Source organism: Myotis nattereri (assembly GCF_964212035.1).
Source record: "Myotis nattereri genome assembly, chromosome: 3".
NCBI lineage: Eukaryota > Metazoa > Chordata > Mammalia > Chiroptera > Vespertilionidae > Myotis > Myotis nattereri.
The window spans coordinates 145692566-145717672 of record NC_138077.1 but is presented as its reverse complement, the minus strand read 5'-3'; the positions used below and the strand labels follow the sequence as shown (position 1 = coordinate 145717672).

Genomic DNA, 25107 nt, shown 5'->3' with positions numbered 1-25107 from the left:
CAATTCCTCCCAGCGATACCAACAGCAATCAAGGCTTAATTACAACAAGACTGTGCACACAGCCACAAAGGGGTGCACCAAGAGTGTCCACCTCAGGTGACTGGGGTGGCTGAGCCACTGAGCACTATAGGACACCTGGCACACAAACCCACTAGGTGGAGGGGAGCTATGGGGAGAAAAAAGAGGAACAACTGTAATAATCTGAATAAAGACTTATTGAAATAAAATAAAATAAATAAAAATTTTTAAAAAATTTTAAGAAAAAGATTAAAAGCTAGCAAAATGTGAGGTAAAAAGGGAAAGGCATGCCCTGACCAGTGTTTCTCAGTGGTTAGAGAGTTGGCACACCAAAGGGTCACCAATTCCCAGTCAGGGGCACACACCTGAATTGCAGGTTCAATGCCCAGCCCCTTGTGGTTGGGATGAGAGCCAGAGGCAACCAATCGATGTGTCTCTCTCACATCGATGTTACTCTTTTTCTCTCCCCCCACTTCCACCCTCCCTCCCTTCCACTCTCTCTAAAAGTCAATGGAAAAAAATATCCTCAGGTGAGGATTAAGAAAAAAAAGGGCAGGGGGAAGGCAGGGGAGAGGACTGAAAGAAACAGAAGAAGTAATCTCAAAGGGAATGAACTAACATCAGTGTCACGATGTCATAGGCTCATGCAAGAGAGCATAGTCTACACATAACAATAGGATATAATAGGTCATAAGGAAACGTATGCATTTCGGCAATGGGGTTATGATACATTTAGCACATATGCTTAAGGTTTGAATGTGAAAATTGCAGTCAAGTTCAAGACTGTGATAGTGCAGATATCTGCAGATAATGCCTAACTGAAAAGTAGGTCTAAATTGTATTAATCAACCAACAAATGACCATGTGATTAAAACACTAATTTTTTTCAATTGCTGTAATGCTTTGAACATTAAATATGCTCAGGTGTCACTCAAACCAAGATGACAAAATATTAAGGCATATTTGACAAAATATAAAGGCAATATGCCTTTAACACTACACTTTTACCTGAATCATGCATTCAAACTGGTACATACAAAGGCCCAATTCTGCCATACTTGGTTTAAAAAGTTCACGAAGTCTATAATCTTGCATTAATTTAACAAATACACAGAAGGCTTCTTCTTCTGGCATCTACATTAGGAGAAAAAAGCAACATTAGGTTAATGTTCTGTGATACACAAGTAAGTTAAAGTCTGTTTAAACTAAGTACCCATCCAATTATAAACACTGTTTTGAGTGGCCATGTGATACAATGTCAAGATCAATAGACTAAAAATCAGAAGGTTTAACCTCCCACGTATCACAGCAAATGAAAAGTTAGACAAATCTAACAACCTCTGAGACTAACAGTCTCACTTGCTAGATACCTCTCTCTATCTATCTAACTATCTATCTACCTATGCCAGTCAACAAAATAAACACAACTGCTATACTCAGCGACTTTGTACTTTCTAGTGGGGCAAGAGGACAATGTATGGAAGAAATCAATTAATATATGTGAGATGGCTATGAGTGCTATTAAAATAAAACAAAGTAGAGCCGAAACCGGTTTGGCTCAGTGGATAGAGCGTCGGCCTGCGGACTGAAAGGTCCCAGGTTCGATTCCGGTCAAGGGCATGTACCTGGGTTGTGGGCACATCCCCAGTAGGAGATGTGCAGGAGGCGGCTGATCGATGTTTCTCACTCATCGATGTTTCTGACTCTCTATCCCTCTCCCTTCCTTTCTGTAAAAAATCAATAAAATATATTTTAAAAAAAAAACAAAAAACAAAGTAGAGTAACAGGAAAAGCTGGGGAGATACTATTTACTTTCCCTACCTAGGTCAGGGAAAGTGCCTTGATAACATTTGAGCAGAATTCTGAAGGGAACAACTGAGGAAAACAGTCCTAGGAGAATAATATAAAGGCCTTGAAATGGAACCAAGATTGGCATGCTCAAGGAACAGCAAACAGGGGACTAATAAAGTAGGAGTAATGTTACAGTGGTAGTTACGTTATGGAGGATAAGTAACAGGAAACCAAATTACACAGGCTTTGGAGGCTACTGTAAGGACTTGGACTTTTACCTTAAGTGAGATGGGAAGCCCTTTTAAACATTCTGAGCAGAAGTGATAAGGTGTAATTACAAGAACTTGTAAAATACATTTTCAAAGAAACTGTAATTGGGGTTTAAAGATATCGACTTTATATGTACATATAAAGATATCAACTATATATATATATATATATATATATATATATATATACACACACACACACAATTTAAATGTAACTCACTAGAAAATTATCCTATCTAATAAAGGGAGATATGCAAATTGACCATCATGCTGTAACAAGATGGCGGCACCCACAGCGGGGGCGGAGCTGGCCGCTACGTGCACCTGCCACAGGAGTCCCCTCAGCCCTGCCGGGGGGCGGGGGAGTGAGGTGGGCGGGTCCCCCCTGCTGCTCCGCGCAGCTTCCCCAGAGTTCCCTCAGCTGAGTGCACTGCGGGGGGGGGGGGGGGGGGGGGCTCCACCAGGGGTCCCGCGGCTCCGTGAGGCTGGATGCTGCATCTGTCTGCATAAGTGCAGGCAGGTCTGCATTTCGCAGGATTTTGAGGCACAAGTAAGTGGGCAGGGACTTGACTCTGGGTCTCCTGGCGCAGGCAGACTTGACCCCATGTCCCCGTGGGTGCCGGTCCAGACTCTGACAGCAGCGAGGAGAGAGTCCCATCCCCCACAGGATCAGCCAGAATCAGTCGTTGGTCAGCCAGCTCTCAGCAGCCTGACAGCCAGGACTCTCATTCACCTGCATCCCAGACCCTGACAGCAGGGAGGTGGGAATATGTCTAAAGAGCAACTACTAACACAACGTAGCTCTGCAGCCGAAAGAAGCCGGCGTCATCGACAGACAATGTCTGAAGACCAACGTGCCTCTGAAGCTGAAAGAAGGCGACGTCAGCGACAGAATGTATCTGAAGAGCAATTATTGGCACAACGTAGCTCTGAAGTTGAAAGAAGCTGGTGTCATCAACAGAAAATGTCTAAAGACCAACATGACTCTGAAGTTGAAAGAAGGAGGCGGCGCTGACAGAATATGTTGAGAGAATAGTCATCAACAAGTACTACCCATACCGGTAGGAACTGCCTTCTCAGCGAAAATGTAGTACATAAGGATGCAATCCTTGAACATAGTTGTGGTGGAATGACTGTTGGATGTGAATTTTGTCTATCACTAAATTTCTCTGATGAAAAACCATCCGATGGGAAATTTACTCAATGTTGTAGCAAAGGTAAAGTTTGTACCAATGATATACATTTTCCAGAATACCCAGTATATTTTAAAAGATTAATAACAAACGAAGATTCTGACAATAAAAATTTCATGGAAAATATTCGATCCATAAATAGTTCTTTTGCTTTTGCTTCCATGGGTACAAATATTGCATCGCCATTAGGATATGGGCCATACTGTTTTAGAATACACAGACAAGTTTGTCACCGTACTGGAACTTTACATCCTTCAGATGGTGTTTCTCAGAAGTTTGCTCAACTCTATATTTTAGATATGGCCAAAGCAACAAGTAAAAGATTAGCAATGCCAGGGCTAATTAGAAAACCAGGGCTGCTCAGAAAGACTCATGATCAACATCAACAACTTCATGCATGAAATAAATGAATTAACAAAATCGTACAAGATGCTACATGAGGTAGAAAAGAAAGCCCAATCTGAAGCAGCAGCAAAAGGTATTGCTCCCACGGAAGTAACAACAGAATCACCCCCATGAAAGCGATTAAATACGATCGTATCAGTGATCCGGGTAGATATAATTCTCCTCGTGTAATTGAGGTTGCCGTCATATTCAGAAATGAAGATGGAGAACCTCCTTTTGAAAGGGACTTTCTCACTCATTGTAAACCAGATCCCAATAATCCGAATGCCACTAAAATGAAACAAATCAGTATCCTGTTTCCTATATTAGATGCAATGACATATCCTATTCTTTTTCCACATGGTGAAAAAGGCTGGGGAACAGATATTGCATTAAGACTCAGAGACAACAGTGTAATTGACAATGACACTAGACAAAATCTAAGGACACGAGTCACACAAATGCAGTATTATGGATTTCATCTCTCTGTGCATGACATGTTCAATCTTATTTTAAATACAGGAACATTAACTCAACAGTTTATTGTGGATTCATATTAAAAATGCAGGCCAATCAGATACATTTCATCAAAGCAAACCAATCTAAGTTGAGAGTTGAAAATATAGTGGTTTGATGGATTATCTCAAATCTAGGTCTGAAAATGACAATGTGCCAACTGGTAAAATGATAATACTTCCATCATCTTTTGAGGGTAGTCCCGGAAATATGTAACAGCGATATCAGGATGCTATGGCAATTGTAACGAAGTATGGCAAGCCCGATTTATTCATAACCATGACATTCAACCCCAAATGGGCAGATACATTTTACTCATTAACTTTCATCTCTGACACTTCTATTATAAAGAAAAGGCAAATAGCAATATTAAGATATTTCCTCTAGCCGAAACCGGTTTGGCTCAGTGGATAGAGCGTCGGCCTGCGGACTGAAGGGTCCCGGGTTCGATTCCGGTCAAGGGCATGTACCTTGGTTGCGGGCACATCCCCAGTAGATGTGCAGGAGGCGGCTGATCGATGTTTCTCTCTCATCGATGTTTCTAACTCTCTATCTCTCTCTCTTCCTCTCTGTAAAAAATCAATAAAATATATTTAAAAAAAAAAAAGATATTTCCTCTAATTAATTCCCTTTTACTGTACACAAATTTGTGAACCAGGCCACTAGTATTAAATAAGATAATAAATGTAAAAGTTCTGAAAGAGCTACTCAGATATTCATAATACTTAAGTAAATAACACTTATCTAAATTATTAAGTCATCTTTCTCAAAAAGATAAAATTTTCTAGTGCTCATTCACTCACGTTATACCAGTGTGTTTCAAAAGAGGAAACTTCAAAGGATCTCTAGGCATTCTTCTCACTGAAGACTGCTTCCAGTAACAATACATTTTTCCTGGCCATGTTGACACAACCAAGACAGGAGCCAAGAGTTACTCTTGGCAAAACCTTCCTCCCTCTCTCTCTCCCTTCCTCCCTCCTCGCCTCCCTCCCTCCTTTTCCTTCCTCCCTTCCTCCCTCCCTCCCTTCCTTCTTCCCTTCCTTCCATCCTCCCTTCCAACACACATAACCACAATTCTGCCTTGGAAACCATCCTCATTAATCCTCTTAAGCCCTACAACCCCATTGGTTTAAGTCAGTCACTGAAGAAAAAAAATTAAACCCAGAATTCTCATCCTATGTGATTCTACTGCTCCCCTAATTTAACCCCACTTACAACCTTACCAAAACCTCTTCCACAGAACTTTCTAGAACTCATAATCTATCATCAACAAAATATCCTAACTAATCCTCAATCTCTTTATCAAATGTTCTTTCACCTTCTTTTCTAATTGAAATCTGGCTTTTCCTTAAGAATAGTTTGACACCAAAACCTGGCTCTCTCCCGAGGTGGCTGTTTTATCTCCCACAGCACTGAAAGAAGCCATGGGGTAGAGAGGTACATAGCCCTTCTTGAACCTCACTGCCACTTCCACAGCATTAACTCCCCATTCTCTTGAAACGCATACCAGTAGACATTACCCATGATTCCTCTTTTTTACAGCATCTACAAACCTGAGGGTCATCCCCTCAAACCACACTCATTTTCATGTGGATTAAGGACACCTCTGGCCTAAGACACCTCTGGCTTCCTTTGCTCCAATGATCTTGGCAGGCAGTTACGAGCTCAGGCTCTATAGCCATACCACCTATGGTTCAACTCCCACTAACAGCTGTATGACCTTCAGCAGATTATTTAACTTCTCAGTTGCTCAGCTTTACTACCTACCAAATGGGTATAATAATAGTACTTACTTCACAGGGATGCAGTGAAGATTAATGTACATAAAGTATTTACAATGATCTGACCTTGCAGTCCTCATTCATTTACACAGTACCTTAACTTTGTTCCCAACTCTCTCCTGTGCTCACTTTACTGTTATATTTATTCACACATTTAAATCCACAATTACTTTGTCTTTCTCTCTCAGTTATAATCCTAACTGCAAAACTCCACCTTTAGAAAAATCCAACTCTGTAACTACATTCAGGCAGCAGAAAGTGTCTGGGTGGGTAAAATAAAAACACTTAGCCCTGCTGGCTGGTCTCATTTTGAATTTAGGACCACTAATCTCAGTGGATCTTTAATGCTGTCTGGTATATTTTATTTCTCTAATTCAATCACTCATTCTTGACCATTTCAAACTTTCTTCTCTGTCCTCAAGCTTCCACTCGTCTCTAAGCTAATGACCTTGTTTGCTATTTCAGTATTTTTTTAATAGAAGCAATTAAAAGAAAACTGCCCCATTCTCACGCCACCACATCTACCATTCTACCTGCATCTGAACCCATTTTTATAGCCTTTAGTCTCTCTCTTCTATCTATCAGCCTGGACATTCCCCCAATGCCCTTCTCGTATTTCCACCTGCACATTTATATCCCCACTTGGATGTCCAACAGACAGCTTAAATCACACTCCTAATTTCCTGCTACTTCTTGTCCCATACTTCTGCTCAAAAACCTTATGAGTCATCATTCCTCCTTTCTCTTTTACTCCACATCCAATCTATCAGTAAATCCTGCTGGTTCTACATTCAGAATATCTTAAAAATCAACCACGTCTCATCATAACACCTAGTCCAAACCACCATCAAGAGAGCAGTAATCCATGGTCTGGACAACTGCAAGGGCTTCCTCACTGGCCACTCTGCTGCCTCCCTTGTGCTCCCTTCCCAACAACCTACTCTCCATACATCCTGGAGCTGCCAGAGTGATCCTTTCAATTCGTCATTTCAATCATTTCACTCCACTGCTCAAAACAAAAAGCTTCTCTAGTGGCTTTCCATATCCTCAATAAAAGCCACAATCCTTATAGGTCCTATATGACATGACCCCTTACCACTTCTCCAACCCCATCTCCTACCACTACCTTCCACTTCTCCAGCCCCTCATGATAGTTACAGTACGAATAAATCAATTAATCTCCCCTTTTCTGTCTTACAAGAATTTCTTCTCTTGTGAACATACCAAGAAAAGTTACAACCCACCCAGGCGGCATGGCTCAGTGGTTGAGCATCAATCTATGAACCAGGAGGTCACGGTTGGAGCACATGCCTGAGTTGCAGGCTCGATCCCCTGTATGGGGCGTGCAGGAGGCAGCCGATCAATGATTCACTCTCATCATTGAAGTTTCCATTTCTCTCTCCCTCTCCCTTCCTCTAAGAAAAAAAAAAGAAAGTTTCATCCTGCCTAGCTGGTTTGGCTCAGTGGATAGAGCATTGGCCTAAATCCTATAGAGCTAGCTAGGTCAGCTGTTGGAAGACTGATTCATAGCTCAAGTAGAGATAACTGCTTTTTAGATCATCAATAGAAATGTTATTTCGGAACTAATATGAAAGTAAAAGAAACAGAATTGTGACAAAAATCACTGGTCTAATAACAGGGATATTTGAGTCCAACAGTGAAAGGCCTACCAATACTAACCAATTACAAATTAGGAAAATCACAATGTTGTAAAACAGCTATACTTCCAACATTAACATTTCTAGGTTTTTTTTTCTTATTATTTATAACCTAATGTTAGAAATAGACAAATATTCTGCAATAACAACTTCTGGGTGCAGTTCTTCTATTATAAAGCAAAGTAAAAACCAGTCATTTTTACTATAAACCAGTGTCTCTACACCAAGTTTTTGAGACTCAGAAATGTGTACATCCCTAATACGTATAGAGCTTTAAAACTCAGGTAGAACTGTTAGCTAATTGAAGCAAAGTATTTGGAAACACAGTTTTTGAATCTTATTCTGCTTTTATCTATCATGATATGTAATCTTAGGAAGTCATTTAACTTTTATTGCCTATCTACTATGTGCCAAACATCATGCTAGGGTTTTACATATATTATCTCATATAGCCCTCACAATGAATCTGAAAGTAGACAATATTGCCTAATTAAGACTCAGAGAGAGGTTAAATAATCTAGTCCAAATTCGCAGAATTAAGATGCAAAAACCAGCCTATGTAATTCAAATCAAATTATTTCCAAGGTGCCGAAACCGGTTTGGCTCAGTGGATAGAGCGTCGGCCTGCGGACTGAAAGGTCCAAGGTTAGATTCCGGTCAAGGGCATGTACCTGGGTTGCGGGCACATTCCCGGTGGGGGATGTGCAGGAGGCAGCTGGTCGATGTTTCTCTCTCATCGATGTTTCTGACTCTCTATCTCTCTCCCTTCCTCTCTGTAAAAAATCAATAAAATATATTTAAAAAAAAATTATTTCCAAGGTTTCCTTTCAGACTATATTTTAATCTGAGACTAAATATAGAGTATGATGGACTTTTTAATTTTTTTTAACAAGGCTGAAGAGATAACCACACTATGACATTTCCCTTCAAAGCTATGATTATCCTGTCCCTGACTTCTGAAAACATCCCACCCAATCCCACTCCAAAGTAAGTCACTGTCAACAGAAATATATACCACATCCCTGGTGTGACTGAGAACCACACTTAGAGCCCATAACAAGTCCTCAAGAAGTCCTATATAATTTCCGAAGATGTTGTATAACATAACATTGCATACCAACACTTGAATCATGTCCTCCTTGGTTGAAAAAAGATTACTCCTCCTTAAATATTGACATATTTGAAATATGTCAATATTTAAAAGTAGATACAGGCTTTAGTAAATACTGTGGTCCAAATGTAAATACCAAAGTTGTGAAATTTCATTTAGTGGAGGATATTATGGCATGTTATTTTCAACAATTTTAGTAATCTTTTAAAGTGCTACCTAAATGCTCCTAATTAAATTGTGCTTAGGAAAAAATGCCCAATAGCAACTTACACTTAATAAAAAACAAGGATACTTTTTAAATTCTTCACTGCAACTTTAATAAATAACTTAATTGGACATTTAACACTTGTACTAACTTACCTGCATAAGCAGCAGTCCAACTATAAAAGCACTTCCTTGACAGTAACCAACCTCACGATCCACTAAAGAATATGCCTAAAAAGCAAAAAGTATTGTTCAAAATACTTTAATATACTTTCCTTCTTTAAAAACTTAAAAATAGTAAAACAAGTAAATTAAAGACTATTTTTAAGAAACACTCTTAGTTGCTTGTTGTAAATGTTATACTATGAATATTTAATAAGCAAATGATTTATTACATCAATTTTTCTTTTTTGACAATTTCCCAATTAGAAACTAACAACTCCTAAGGACAAAAAAAAAAGAAGTTTGTACTTGGGAAAGTAACAATACCTAAAAATAATTTACTATGTATATTAAATAAAAATAAGACCACAAGGTAAAGAAAGCTTTGGCAAAATATAAATGATTTAATAAGAAATCAGTATTTCACAGAGGTAGTTGGAAGGGAAAGATACTATGGAAGAGGAAAAGGCAATACTGAAGAAAAATTACAATGGCACAGACTTTCAATGGCTAAGAGCTCTTAACAACACTGACCACAGCAAGTAGAAAAATTTGTTCCCAGATACTGAAACTCATAGAAGGTGAAGTATTCATTTTCCTAGAGGATCTCTCAATGTATAGTGATTTCTAGGCTATTTGATTTTGGCCAACTAATACTGAGCAATGTAGTGAATCTTCTAATACTCTAAACTAAACTGTAATGTAGCATCAGTATTAAAGCAAAAGTTATGCTAAAGCCAAATTTATTGCTAAAGAACTGATTATTGGGGTGAGAGTTCATGCTTCATTGTGGAAAATGAATACTTTCAACCTTCTGAGAATTGACTTCATTTCGAAAAATAAATAGAACTTACCTTCATTACATTAAATAAAACCTCCTGTCCAAAGCTATCTTTTTCCTTAAAAAAATTGTGTTCGGGATAAGTTCTAGCAATGTCCCTTCGGATCAATTTTTCACAAGGTGAAGTCATTTTCAGGAGTTCTGCATATTGATCCTTGATTGGCATACTTTGTGCACTGCATAAAAGTTGCCAAACTATTGCTCTAAAATGGTGAGGTATCCCTTTACGAACAAGTTCCTAAAAATAAAAGTAAAACTTTAAAATGAATTGCTTAAGTCTCCTACCTTGAAAACCAAAGAAGACTTATTTGGGGTTGAAATAGAGTGGGAGACCTTTACCAAGTTTATAATTCACAAAGCTAGTTTTATAATAAGACTTGGGAACCTTTTAACCAATACTAAGATTTGGCCCTTGTTCTGGCTGGTGAAGGAAGGGCTATAATGTTATAAATTCTTATAATCTCACTCAAAGTATGATCTCTAAAGGTACTAAGGACTCAATAATCTGCAGAGCTGTGAATGGCAGTACAATAACCATCATCTTATAAAGGGCTGTTATCAGACCAAAAAAAAAAAAAAAAAAAAAGCGTTACATACTGAAAATGCAAGGATGTCACAACTTCATTTCTGAATCTATAAAATGATAGAATTTTACCTCTAAAATAATTTTCACCTATATATTTCTACAATTAGGAGACTTCTATAACAACTGATATTTACAAATCAAAACTTCTATGGGGACAAATAAATGAAAACATATAAAGGACACTTCTTTATTACAGTACTTGGAAAGTAGTTGAATCTGAATTTTAATCCTCTATCAATCTACGCCTGATTCCCTTTGGGATAAGAGAAAGAACTTCAACAAAGAATATAAATACCTTACCTTAATATGTTTTTCCTTCTTTTTGTGCACATCTTCCCATTCATTAACAAGTCTTCCCCAAAGTATCCAAGAATCTTCTTCAAGGTGGCTGAGGTTGCTAGAGGCTGATGAACTTGATACAAGGGAGGAGCCACTGTTTCTTCTTGACCCATTTACAGATTTCAAAGACTTACTATCCGTCTCTAACAATCTAAAACATAATTAAAAATTGCTCAAGATCTAATTTCACAGTAATAATAGATGAAGTAATGATGGTACTTTTAGAGTTTCACTACAGCAATTTAGTCATAGTTTTAAAATATGTATAATTTCAATAACATTTGGCTGCCATCTATAAAATTACTGCTGTATTTTTCATCTAAGCATAGTAATTTCAAATTTTGAAATAGTAAATTATGTTAAATATTTTAGTCCTATTAATCCCATCATAATGTCCCTTCATCTCCAATTCAAATTCAAATTTGGAGAAATTTAGTGAGAAAAATGGTTGAGAGGGCTTCAGGAAAAAAGAAGCTATACTTGGAAAAGCTATAACAAATTCTATGGAAGAACTAATCATATCATGTTTACAATATGTCCAGTACTAAAAAAAGTAAGGAAACATCACATAAATTAAACAAATCCCTTCTCTTTTTTCATTTTACTTCACCCATGTATAACTAATCAATAACTAAAAGTGTTTTGTTTGGACCATGCAGTTTGTTATAAAAAAACTGAATAATAAAATTGGAAAGACTTCATTTAATTTTTATACACACATACATTTGTATTTATGTATAATTCTGGATTCTCTTGAAAAATAAGATGGAGCAAAATTAGGCCCATAATCCTGCACAGGAACAACAAGGTATAGTGAACAGGAGCTTTTATCCACTCAATCGCCTAAAAACTCAGGCCAACTAAAAGCTGTTATTTATCAGTGGGCTTGCACTGTTAAACTGAGACCTCTCCATTCAGAAAGTCCTGTTGGCCTTTGAGTTTAGAACCCTGTGTTTCTTCCTTATCTGTAGAAAGATGGGTTGAGATAAGTTTAGAGATCTATTCCAGGATTCATCACAACATCAAACCCATACTATCTCTTTCATATATACACCAACTATAAAGAAAGACTGGAAAATATGGCTCTATCATTATAAAGATGTAAATTGTATGTCATTCAAATAAGGGTCCTAAAACATATATTTGTATACTGAACATGGCTACCACTCACTGCTTTCTGAAATGCTCCCAATACTAACTTATGATATATTGAAAACTAATAAAGAAAAAAAACATGATTCAAACACTATTTAGATTACAGGAATACCTTTTGTGAGACAGATTTATATCTTACTCATCTTTAGATCCCTAAAAGCATTTAGCTCAGTGAAAGTACATAAAATACTGACTGAATTGAAATAAAATGAAAACCCTCATATTAGAAAACCTTCAAATTCGAGATGTCCTATTCAATAACAATAATATATTGAGCAACTACTATCCTTATTCATAGGTAGGATAACATAATACATTTTCATGGCAAAAATAATTTAAATAAAATGTCCCAAATATTGCCAGAAATAGAAAAATATACACAGCAGTCAAATTAAGGGTCAACTACTGCCATAAATATTCTTTATTAAAAAAAACATAATTAATGATGATATTTTGACTTTAAATACTTTTCCCCCATGGATCATAATATATCTTATAGAAAAATTATTATACATATGTAATTTTATATATGATTATAAACCCTAAGAATACCAAATGAAATAGAGAAACAAACTTTACTAAAATAACCCTTACCTAAGTTCTTTGTTTCACTTAATTATTCATCGAATGCTTGTTATATGTCGAATAATTAACTGTATCACTACCATCAATAGAGACATTCAGTTAAAAAGAACATAATGATATTTCCTAAGCTATGAGATACAATGGAAGTATAAATGAAAAGGTACCTAAACAAAAGGCTTTTAGAGAGTCAGAAAGGTCTCACATTGCCAAATTGCAACTTTTGGTATAGACAGGAAATGCCAAGTGAAATTCATGGATAGGGTTAGAGAAAAGGGTTAAGCAGTTCACCTTCAGAAGAAACTGAAATAACATATACAAAATTGTGAGAAATATTTACAAATGAAATATTTCAAGTAAAGACATAACATTATTTAAAGATATTGTCCATGCCTTAACTCACACGACATACAAACATGACTTAAAAATGGACAATAGGGCTAAATATAAAAGCTAAACTATAAAAGTCCTTGAAGAAAACAGGAAAAAGTCTTCACAACCTTGGAGTGGCCAAAATTTGTTAATGGGACAAAAGGAAATACTAACCATAAGAGAAAAAATGAATAAAAAATCCAAACTTAAAATGCTCTGTGCTTCAAAAGATACCAACTATATATATAAAAGCCTAAGCAACTGGCCAACCAGCTGACCGGCCAGCTGGTAGCTATGACACACACTGACCACCAGGGAGCAGACACTCAATGCAGGAGCAGAAACCACAGGCATGGAAACATGGAACAGATTGATGAATCTCAGAGGGAAGGGGGGATGGGGGAGAGATTAACCAAAGACCTTATATTCATACCAGAGGCCCAGTGCACGGATTCGTGCACCAGTGGGGTCCCTCGGCCTGGTCTGCAGGGATCGGGCCTAAACTGGCTCTCCAACATCCCACGGAGGGGTCCCGGATTATACCGGTCCTCTAGTTAGGAAAATAAAAATGTAAGCCACAGACTGAAAAAATTTTTTTCAACATATATATCTGACAAAAGATGGCATCCAGAATATATGCAGAACTCTTAAAATCAATAAGAAGGCAAACAACACATTTTTTAAATGAGTTAAAGACTTAAACTGACAATTTCCAAAACAAGATAATCAAGTGGCCAATAAGCAATTGAGTGCTCAACATCTTTAGTCATCAGGAAATGCAAGTTAAACCACACTATGGACACATTAGAATGACCACACCAAGTGTTGCCCAGGATGGGAGCTATTATAACTCATAAACTTGATGTCAGAATTCAACCACTTTGGCAATTCTTTATAAACTTAAATACATTTTCATATGACCCAGCAAGAGAAATGAAAACAAATGTCCACAAAAAAACTTGCAGTTGAAAGTCCATATAAGTTTTATTCATAATAGCCAAAACTCAGAAACAACCTAAATATCCAGAAAATAAATGATGAAATTGTGACATTCATTCATTGAAATATTAAGCAATAAAAAGAAACAAACTGCTGATATATACATTTATATGGATGAATCTTATAATCATTAGGTTGAGTGAAAGACAGATGAAAGAGTACATATTATATGATTCTACTTATATGAAGTTCAAGAACAAGCATATTAAAGATGAAAATATAGGAGTAAATCCTCATGATTTGGGGTTAGGTAAAGTCTTCTTAAATATGACACCAAAAATATTAGTGCAGGAGGCAACCAATTGATGTGTTTCTCTCACATTGATGTTTCTGTCTTTCCCTCTCTCTTCCACTCTCCTTAAATTTAAAAAAAAAAAAAAAAATCAATGAAAAAATATCCTCAGGTGAGGATTAACAACAACAAAAAAAAGCTTACAGTCCTCTCCCATCAGAAACTGATGAAGTTTACTTGATATAGATACTAGAGGTCCGGTGTATGGATTCGAGCATTGGTGGGGTCCCTGTGGAGATCAGGCTGAAACCGGCTCTCCGACATCCCCCGAGGGGTCCCATATTGTGAGAGGGCGGTTCGAGTGATGCACCCAGAATCAGGGTCCCTCCTCTCTTCTCCCGATATTATGTCACTTTCTCTCTGTATCTGTCTCGCTTCTTTCATCTCACTTTACCCTAAGTTTGGTGGTAACTGAGGACTTGTGGGCATTTAGCTGCAAAACGCAATTTAGCAAACAGGATTTACTTAGCTTGGAATCTAATCAGCCTAGGGCAGGACCCTGCTCAATGTCAGCCTCCTGCCCAGCCCCTTCCACCCAGGCGGAGTCCTGTGGCGGTGGGAACTTCCTTCTTCCCACCTGAGCTGCTCCTTCACCTCCTTCTCTCCCCAGAGGTTGCCTGCTGGCGCTACTGTCCACCAGGAAGGAGGGAAGCCGCAGCCAGTTTCCCAGCTGAGAGTAGTAGGGGTAAAATTCACTGCCTCCACTGGAAATGGATATTAAGCGGATGGGCCGGTGTGGGCGCCAGAAGTCGGGGCTACAGCCAGTAGGTCCTGCACATCTCATCAGTTAGCTAATCGAGTGAAAAAGTTTCTGTAAGGGCCAGACCCACAACCTCTGCAATGGGCTAGAGACCCGGTGGGGAGCCAGACCCGAAGTGGGGAGCCAATGGGCTAGAGATTTGTGCACCAGTGGAGTCCCTCAGCCTGGCCTGTGGGGACTGGGCCGAAACTGGCTCTCTGACATCCCCCAAGGGGTCCCAGATTACAAGAGGGCAGTTCTCGGGTGACGCACCCCAGAATCGGGCTCCCTCCTCTCTGGTTCCAGGTACATGACCCAAGAACTGCAGCTTGGCAGCTCCTGCGTTGAGCATCTGCCCCCTGGTGGTCAGTGTGCATTATAGCTACTGGTCAGACAGTCCAACGGTCATCTGGTCACTTAGGCTTTTATATGTATAGATTCCAAGCAGATTTAACTGCTGGACTTTTTAATTTAAAAAGAGATGATATGAAGCTAAGCTAGTTGCAACTTATAGAACAATAAATTATTTTAATTAATTATATCATCATATGCCTCCAGAAATCTGACAACTAATAAAAAATGTTAAACAATCCTCAAAGAAAAGAAAAAGAACTAAGAGTTTGAGTGAAAATCTAAAGGCCTCTTCTATGATTAAAAATACATATATTTTTAACACAGAGACTTAAAAATACCTGTTTTTACTATCTTAATGTTCATGGCTATGTTACAGAGATATGCTCAGGAAAACTGAGGTAACAATGCTATAGTGGTAAATACAAAATTAAAGATGATCTAAGTCAGCATTTTCCAACAGAAATATAATGCGAGCGTTTTATATAATTTTAAATGTACTAGTAGCTGCATTTAAAGTAAAATGAAACAGGTTAAATTCATTTTAACATTTTATCAAGTACAGGCAAAATATTTTGACATGTAATGAAAATTTTTAATTATGAGATTTTTTTTTTAAATCAACTCTTCAAAACCTGGTGTATATTTTACTCAGAGCATATTGCAATTTAGATCAGTCAAATCTGAGGTGCTCATTTGTCACATATGGCCAGTGACTACCATAATGGATAGTATAAAGATATATAAAGTTTAAAACATTCCAGCTTAGCATATCAAAAATAAAAGGTACAAAGATATAAAGTTTCAAACATTCGTTTACATATTAAAAAATAAAATGCATTTACTTTAGTTTAAAACAACCCTTTCCATTTCCTCATCCTCCAATCTCAACCCCCAAAACCTGCTAAAAAGCAAAATCTGCATCAAATAATAGAATGTAAAAAGGAAACAATTATGGTTACAAAGCCAAACTTTTAAACCATGCAGATAATGGCCCACTCAAAAATTAAATCAGCAACATTCATTTCCTTAATTACACTTGAACCATACCTCCTTAAATCCATCTCTACCAAAGCCAAGAATACAAATTCTCTGTATTTTGAAAAAATAACTGTCCCATTTCAATTTTAAGGCTATAAATTATTAACCTTCATCAAACAGATCTTTGACATTGTATCGAACTATTTCTTCACATCTTTCTGGGACTGCCACAAGTACTTATTTTTCAAAAGTGGTAACTGCAGTAAAATTATAGGAAGGAAAAAGTATAATTATACAATTTGGTATTTTCATGTTTCTCATTTTCATTTTCTAAAATACTACCATTTTATACTTTCTGAATCAAAAAGAGTTAAGTAATATAACCAGAGATTCATCTACATTTGGAGAAGAGAAGGAAAAATACTAAAAGAAAGCATCTCCCCTGTTAAAATGTGGCGAGCCAGCATAGCCATGGCATACTCAGCCCCAGGGCACCTTATGTGCTGAGCCAGCTCAGCCTGGTTTCGTGACCCTGAGAGGGGGCGGTGAAGGATGGAGAAAAGGCAGACAAGAGAAGAAAGCTGGGTCTGGGTGGGATGCTGCTCCCGGATGGAGAGACAGCGCCACAGACTACAAGCCGTGTCTTTATTTTATAGACAGAATCCACGAGGCAAAGTAAGGGCGTGGTCAAGATGTTTACAAGGTTCTCATGAGTTTCGATCCTACTCAATTACATGCACCTGAACTCTGCCAAGCCCATATTACTCAGACACGTGGGGCCACGCGTTCAGACCATAGGTTCAAGCTTACAACCATAGCTGTTGGCTATAATTGTGCTGGGAGGGCTCTGCCCTCCAAGCTGGGACTTGCACATGGCAATGAGAGGACTATGCCCTCTCATTAGTCCGAGGCTTGAACCTGTCCAAACACTGTAGCCGCTCTCCACATTAAAAGTAGTTGTGTCTCATAATATTTACATATATAACTTGCATATTTACACTACGAACCACAGAAGTGCTCAGAGAAAATTTAACTAATTATTCTTACAATTTTTCCTTGGACTTAATAGGTTACTGGGGTTTTAGGGGAGAGCAGGGAGTAGGAAAGCAAGATCTTAGTGGTCATCTTTTTTTTTTTTTTTTTTTTTGAGAATTCTTAAGAGTTTGAGTAAAACTGATGACATAAGCTGGGGAGCAAGACCTCAAATGCTCCCTGTCATTTTTTATTTTTTACTAGAGTCAGAGAGATGTGTTTTCCCACCAGGATTGTTCACCTAAGGCAAAAAAAAGATGTCATTACATCCACCCATTCTCTACACAAAAATCCTTCTCATGGATTCTGGGTTCCAATAACTGAAGAGGGGGAAGGGAAGAGGGAGGGCAGAGGAATAAATGGTTGCAATGCAAACTCAAAATAAAGACTAAAATGTAAGACCTGAAACCATAAAACACCTAGGAGGAAAAACATACACAATAAACTCTTTGACATTGCTCTTAGCAATATCTTTTCAAAGCTGACTCCCCAAGCAATGGAAATAAAAGAAAAAATAAGCAAATGGGACAACATCAAACTAAAAACTTAAAAAAATAAAGACAACCTACTAAATGGAAGAAGATATTCACAAATGATATATCGGAAAGGTATAATATCCAAAATACATATGGAACTCAAACAAGTTAACACCAAAAAAGCAAACAATCTGATTAACAAATGAGCAAAAGATCTGAATAGACATTTCCCCAAAGAGAGCATACAATTGGCCAACTCACATATGAAAAGATGCTCATCACTAATCACCAGGGAAATGCAAATTAAAATCACAATGAGATAACATCTCACACCTCTCAGAATAGCTATCATCAATAAATCAATAAAATACAAGTATTGGTGAGGATGCGGAGAAAAGGAAACCCTTATGCACTGTTGGCGAGACTGTAAATTGGTATAGCTACTCTAGAAAACAGAATGGAAGTTCCTCAAAAAATTAAAAATAGAACTACTATATGACCCAGCAATTCCACTGGGTATTTACCCAAAGAAATTCAAAACACTACTTCAAAAAGATATATGCACCCCTGTGTTAACTGCAGCTTATTTACAATAGCCAAGATACGGAAGTAACCTAAATGTCTATCAACAGACTTCTGGATAAGAAAGACTGGTAGCTGTATACTATAAAATATTACTCAGCCAAAAAAAAAGAATGAAATCTTACCATTTGTGACAACATGGATAGGCTTTCAGGTATTATGCTAAGTAAAATAAGTCAGACAGAGAAAGACAAATACCAGTATGATTTCGTTTATATGGGAATCTTAAAAAAAAGGTAAAAAAACACTAATAAATACAGAGAACAAATTGATGGTTGCCAAATGGAAAGGGGGTTGGGGAAATGAGTGAAATCGTGCAAGGGATTAGGTAGTACAAACTTCTACCAGTATAAAAAGTCATAGGGATATAAAGTACAGTATAGGGAACACAGTCAATAATATTGTAATAATAATGTGTGCTGTCAGATGGGTACCACTTATTGGGGTGTACTTTGTGAGGTATATACATGTCTAATCACTGTGTTGTACACCTGAAACTAATATAATATTGTACGTCAATTGTAATTGAGAAATAAATTCTTTTTAAAAAACAAGATATCAATACCTACTAAAATGGCTAAAAGTAAAGACTCTCAGTACCAAGTGCTGGCAAGGATGTAGAGGAAATGTTTATAAGCTAATAGTGAGAACATGAAAAAGTATAGCCATCTGGAAAACAGACTGACAGTTAAATGTACACCTACTACATGAACCAGTTATCCATCACTAGGTATGTGCCCAGTAGAAATGAAATTATACAACAATACAAATGTCTGTACTTTTTTTTTGAAAAATGTTTTCATTTTTATTGAATTTATTTATGTAACATTGGTTAATAAAATTATATAGGTTTCAGGTATAACAATTCTATAATACAAAATCTATATATTGTTTTGCATGTTCACCACCCAAAATCAAGTCTCCTTTCAAAACCACTAACCTCCCCTTTACCCTATTCTACCTCTCCCAACCCCCCTTGACCTTTGGTACTCCCCATACAGTTGTTTGTGTCTCTGAGTTGTTGTTTTTTGTTTTGATTAATCCCTTCACCTTTTTCACCAAGTCCTCCAACGCCCCTCCCTTCTGACAGATGTCAATCTGTTCTCTCTATCTTTGAGTCTCTATTTTCCTTCTTTATTTTGTTCATTTGACTCTACATATAAATTTAATCATATGGTACTTGTCTTTCTCTATTCATATGGGTGAATCTCCAAATAATTATGCTGAGTGAAATAATCCATTTAAAAAGAGTACAGAGTGCCCTGGCTGGTGTAGTTCAGTTGGTTGGGTGTCATCCAGTGCACCAAGAGGTCGCTGGTTCAATTCCCATTGAGGGCACATGCCCGGTTGAGGGTCTGATCCCCAGTAGGGGGCGTACAGGAGGCAGCCAATGGTGTTTCCCTCTCACATTGTTTCTCTCTCTCTCCCCCCTTCTTACTCTCTCTCTAAATAGCAATAAAAATATTTTTTAAATAGAGTACATAGTGTATGATTCCATTTCTATAAAATTCTAGAAAATGCAAACTAAACTAGTTTGAAAGCATTATCAATGGCTTCCTGGAGATGGGAAGCTAGATAATGGATACATTCATTTTCTTGATTTTAGTGATAATTTTTTTTCTTTGGTGATAATTTTACAGTATATATATACACATATATATGTATGTATATATATATATATGTGTGTATATATATACATCAAACTGTGTACCTTATCAAGTATAATTTTTTATTATGTCAATTATATATCAAAAAAGCTGCTAGAAATTATCTCTGCTATTATGCTTAAAGTGAGTGGTAATACATATCTTGACTAAACACAAAAGGATGCTCTTCTAATAATTCCTTTTTGGCTGATGCCCTAAAGAGCTTTTGATAATCTATATATATAAAAGGCTAATATGCTAAGTGTTTCTCCGACTGTCCAACTGGTCGCTATGATGTGCACTGCCCACCAGGGGGAAGACACTCAATGCAGGAGCTGCTGTGATATGCACTGGCCATTTACAAAGAAATGGCACCACGGACCTGGTGCCGACAAAGCAACACTCGGCTTCCCCCAAGTGGGACACAGGCCCCATCACCACCCTGGAGCGACAGCCCACCAAATCACAGCCAACGCTGCCAAGACCCCATGGCACAAAATGTGGCCCACAGCCCAGCCAGCCTGGAAACGGTGGCTGTGGGCGCCAGGTAATAACATCACATAGCAACGCCTGCTTCCTCTCCCTAGCAACTAGCCTCCTTGGAGTTTCTTCAGCCTAGGAACATGACTTGCTTTATAGCCAGGTGCAAACATTGTACACTTTAACCAAATATCTGTGAAGCGTTTTCCCATGCCTCATCTCATGTGATCTTCACAGAAGTCCTGGAGTAAGTACAGTGGGGCCTTGACTTACGAGTGTCCCAACTAACGAGTTTTTTGAGATACCAGCTGTCTCTCAGCTGATTTTTTGCATTGAGTTGATAGAGTAATTTCAGTTAACGAGCTCCTTAACAAGCTTGGTCTCAGAATGAATTAAACTCATAAGTCAAGGCCCCACTGTAGGTAGATAGGAGACTTGGTGGAATCCTATTTTCTTTTCACTAGCCAGAACACAGAGATTTAGAAAGCTCAGAAACTTGACCTGACTGAAAAGAAGTAAGAAATGGTGGACTTTGAAAATGACATCAGGTTTTCTCACTGCACAGAATATAGTCAAACACTGCTGTAGTTAAATATTTCACCCTTTGTTTTCCCTGTGTGATCTACAATCATAATCTGCTTCATGTTGATATTTACTGCTGTGTTGCTGACAGTTACCTAAAAGAGAAGTTGGGGTGCTTCACTGGGCTGGAAAAAATTTAGCTAAATCAGAAAGCAGGTCTAATTAAGCAAGTTTATTCTATACATATAAAAGACTAAGGTGACCCGCGCATGCGCAATACATATAAAGCTCTCACTGGCACCAATAGCATGCGTGTTTCGATTTGTCAGTATCAACTGTGAATTTGGTTGACACTTCTATTTATAGAGAAAGGGTGAATAGTGATATTAAAATATTTCTTCTAATTAATTTCCTTTCAATGTGCAAGAATTCGTGCACCGGGCCACTAGTAATAGAGTAAAATGACACACAGAGTCCAGAGCACACATTCCTAGCAGAGTAAACAACTATTTCATATTCATCAACAGAAAAGGATACTTTGCCTTCCATGAATAAACTTATGAAGAGATTTCCCACTCTAAAATGCAAATCAGATATCCATCCTGATTAAATTATTTTATGACGTAACCAGAGGGGACTATTTTGTTTAAAACAAAAATGGTAGTTTTGCCCTAACTGGTTTGGCTCAGTGGACAGAGTGTCGGTCTGTGGACTGAAGGGTCCCAATTTGATTCTGGTCAAGGGCATGTACCTTGCTTACAGGTTCCATGACCTGCCCTGGTCGGGGTGCTTGCAGGAGGTAACCAATCAATGTTGTCTCTCTCGCATCAATGTTTCTCTCTCTCTGTCTCTCCCTCTCCCTTCCACTCTCTCTAAAAATCAATGGAAAAATATCCTCAGGTGAGAACTAACAAAAAAATATTAAAAATTTTAAAAATGGTGGTTTTATTTGCCTTTAAATTTTTTTCTAATATTCAGGAAGAATTTAGGGAATATTCTATACTAAGAAAATAAATATATAGGGAGTGGGTAGGTAGAGGTGGAAGAGTGTATAGGGGGATAAATGGTGATTTTTTTTAAAAAGAAGCAAGAAATATATAAAGCTATGTTAGCCAGAAGAAAATTTTAGTCCAACTTTGGTTTAAGACCAACTCTTCCAAAACAGATTTGAATACTTTTTAAGTAATTTTGATAAATAAGCCAAAAAATAAAAAATAAACATTCTTAATATGAGTAAATGGTTGAGTTTGTATGAAAATTGGAGAGAAAAAAGACAAACAACCTCACTCACCTATTTTGTTCCTCCAGTTTAGCCAGGAGTTCTAAGTCGTCTGGACTCAGCTGTGACGGGGAAGATGGTGAAAGGGCTGGCGTTGATAATGTGGTAGATGAGGATGTAGTGTGTAATGAAGTAGATGGGCTTGCCACCTGACTGGCCATCTGATTGACTGTGTATGATACTGTGTTCTTCACCCATGAGAGAGTAGAACTCAGCTTTTCCGCAACCTTGTCTGTCGCCACCTGAGGATAAAAATAAAAGTTAGGAGTATTTTAGTTTTACAGTACTCATTACCAATAACTTGACAATCCTGTAAACTTTTTCTTAGTAATCACCATCAGGATATTCTCTTTGAGGTGATAAAGGTAAAACCTGTTTTAGCAATGATTATCCAGCTTTGGGAAACTGTTTTAATTCTGCAACATTAATAAACTAAAACAGTGTGTTCCAAACTACAGATTGGATAAAACAATGTAACGGATAACACTAGCATTTTTTAAATTAAGAGAAGATATTAGTGTAAAGATATATTGTCTTATGAAATTTTTGTTCAAAAACTATGTACTTACATATTTCGATATGTATGTTTATATTCAGTTGAGATAGAAAATGTATTCTTTATTGGGGTTGTAGTAAAAAACATCTAAAGCCAAGAAAGTCAAACATGTCCATTACGTGATGAGGACAGAGAAATCCTGTAACATGACTAATAATTAAAAAAACAAACTGGTTTGCTTTACATAAATAAGATGTAATGAGACCCATGATGTCTGTCTTCAAACAACTGAAGAGTATTTTTACAGGATAAGGTCTAGTTCTAAAGGAACAAAATTATGATGAACAGTTAACAGTGAGATAGATTCAAGGTACAATTTTCAATTGGATAGAACTATTTATAAATAGAATAGAATGCCTAAAGGAGTATATTCCCTACCAATGGCTATAATAAAAGCAATTATAAGATCCAAATGTCAAGAATTGGTTGAAGATGTGTTTCTGTTTTAAAAGTAGACAATCAAGACTAGAAAAACCTTTAAGATCCCTCTTCTCTGTAGGGCTCAATGAATTATACATATGTTCAAATATTCTACATAATAAAACCCAATATGCAAATCGACCACAGCAGAACGACCAGCAGAACAACCAGTCACTATGACACGCACTGCTCCCCGCTACCACCCCGGGGAAGGGGGTGACCGGCAGCGGCGATCAGGGGGCAGGGCCGGCCAGCAGGTCACCAGCCAAGGCGGGTGCCAGCCATGAGCCCCGATTGCCCTGCCCGCCGGTCGCCCCACAGATGGCCCTGATTGCCAGCCAGGCCTAGGAACCCTACCCTGTATATTGGGAACAGTCTCTTAGATTTAAAAATTAAAACCTGGCAAGGCTACTCTAACACTGAGATGCAGCATGACAAAGCCAATTACTTAACTTCTCTCTGCTTCAGTTTTTCCACCCATAAGATGGGGAAAACAGTACTACTGCCTCAGAAGGATCATGTTATGTACGACTTTTTATAATCAGGGCAAAAAAAATGCAGCTGCCCATACAACAGCAAGATGCCTTTCACCTGTATAAAAAGTATGGTCACTGGTGCAGACAGCATCCTGGCTTGTGAGAGGGATGTCCGATTGCCGGTTTAGGCCTGACATCCCCCGAGGGGTCTTGGATTGCGAGAGGGTGCAGGCCGGGCTGAGGGACCCCCGCTCCATGCATGAATTTCGCACACCAGGCCTCTAGTCCATCATAATTCGTATCACCCTAAGTAGGTATATATACAATAAATCCAGCTGAAAGACATCCTATATAATAAAATGCTAATATGCAAATCAACCAAATGGCAGAACCACCGGTCATTATGATGTGAACTGACCAACAGGGGGCAGGCACTCAACGCAGGTGCTGCCCCTTGGTAGTCAGTGTACTCACTCCCACAGGGGGAGTGCTGCTCAGCCAGAAGCCGGGCTCATGGCTGGCAAGTGCAGCGGCGGTGGCAGGAGCCTCTCCCGCCTCCACAGCAGTGCTAAGGATGTCCAACTGACCAACTTGGCCTGCTCCCGCGGGGCCAAAGCCATCAGTCGGACATCCCCCGAGGGCTCCCAGACTGAGAGAGGGCAAAGGCCGGGCTAAGGGACCACTCCCCCACAAGTGTACAAATTTTGTGCACCGGGCCTCTAGTCCTATCTAATAAAAGAAAACATGGTAATTAGCCATACGTCCGCTACCCTTCCCATTGGCTAATCAGGGTGATATGCAAATTAACTGACAGCCAAGATGGCGGCCGGCAGCGAGGCAGCTTGAAGCTAACATGAGGCTTGCTTGCTTCAGTGACGGAGGAAACCAACGTTCCCCACCTGCCTTTCCGGCCTCTGAGCTTGCAGTTTGAAACACTGATACAAATATAGAAGCTAAACAGAACCCCAGAAACCTGCTTTCAGCCCGCCGGGATCTCAGAGCTGGAGCCAGAGCTAAAGGTGGTCCAGAATAAAAAAAAAGAAAAAGAAAAAAAGGAGCAGTTGGGAGCTTCAGTCACCCGCCAGCCTGAAAACAGCCCTCAGCCCCTCACCCAGACTGGCCAGGCACCCCAGTGGGGAGCCCCACCCTGAAGGGTGTGTGACCAGCTGCAAACAGCCATCATCCCCTCACCCAGGCTGGCCAGGCACCCCAGTGGGGACCCCCACCCTGATCCAGGACACCCTTCAGGGCAAACCAGCCAGCACCCACCCATGCACCAGGCCTCTATCCTATATATGCCTCCCAGCACCGGGA

General features: G+C 38.5%; 1 protein-coding gene across 1 annotated transcript in view; it reads right to left on the bottom strand.

Annotated features, from left to right (window-relative positions):
• The window catches only part of EVI5 (ecotropic viral integration site 5), a 216487-nt gene that overhangs the window by 130488 nt on the left and 60892 nt on the right, over nucleotides 1-25107 (bottom strand). Inside the window, exons 2-6 of the mRNA XM_081087754.1 lie at nucleotides 22354-22583; nucleotides 10815-11004; nucleotides 9942-10166; nucleotides 9082-9156; nucleotides 1027-1152 (exon numbers count right to left, since the gene is read on the bottom strand). Coding sequence (XP_080943880.1) covers nucleotides 1027-1152; nucleotides 9082-9156; nucleotides 9942-10166; nucleotides 10815-11004; nucleotides 22354-22583 — 846 coding nt within the window. The remainder of the gene's footprint in view (nucleotides 1-1026; nucleotides 1153-9081; nucleotides 9157-9941; nucleotides 10167-10814; nucleotides 11005-22353; nucleotides 22584-25107) is intronic.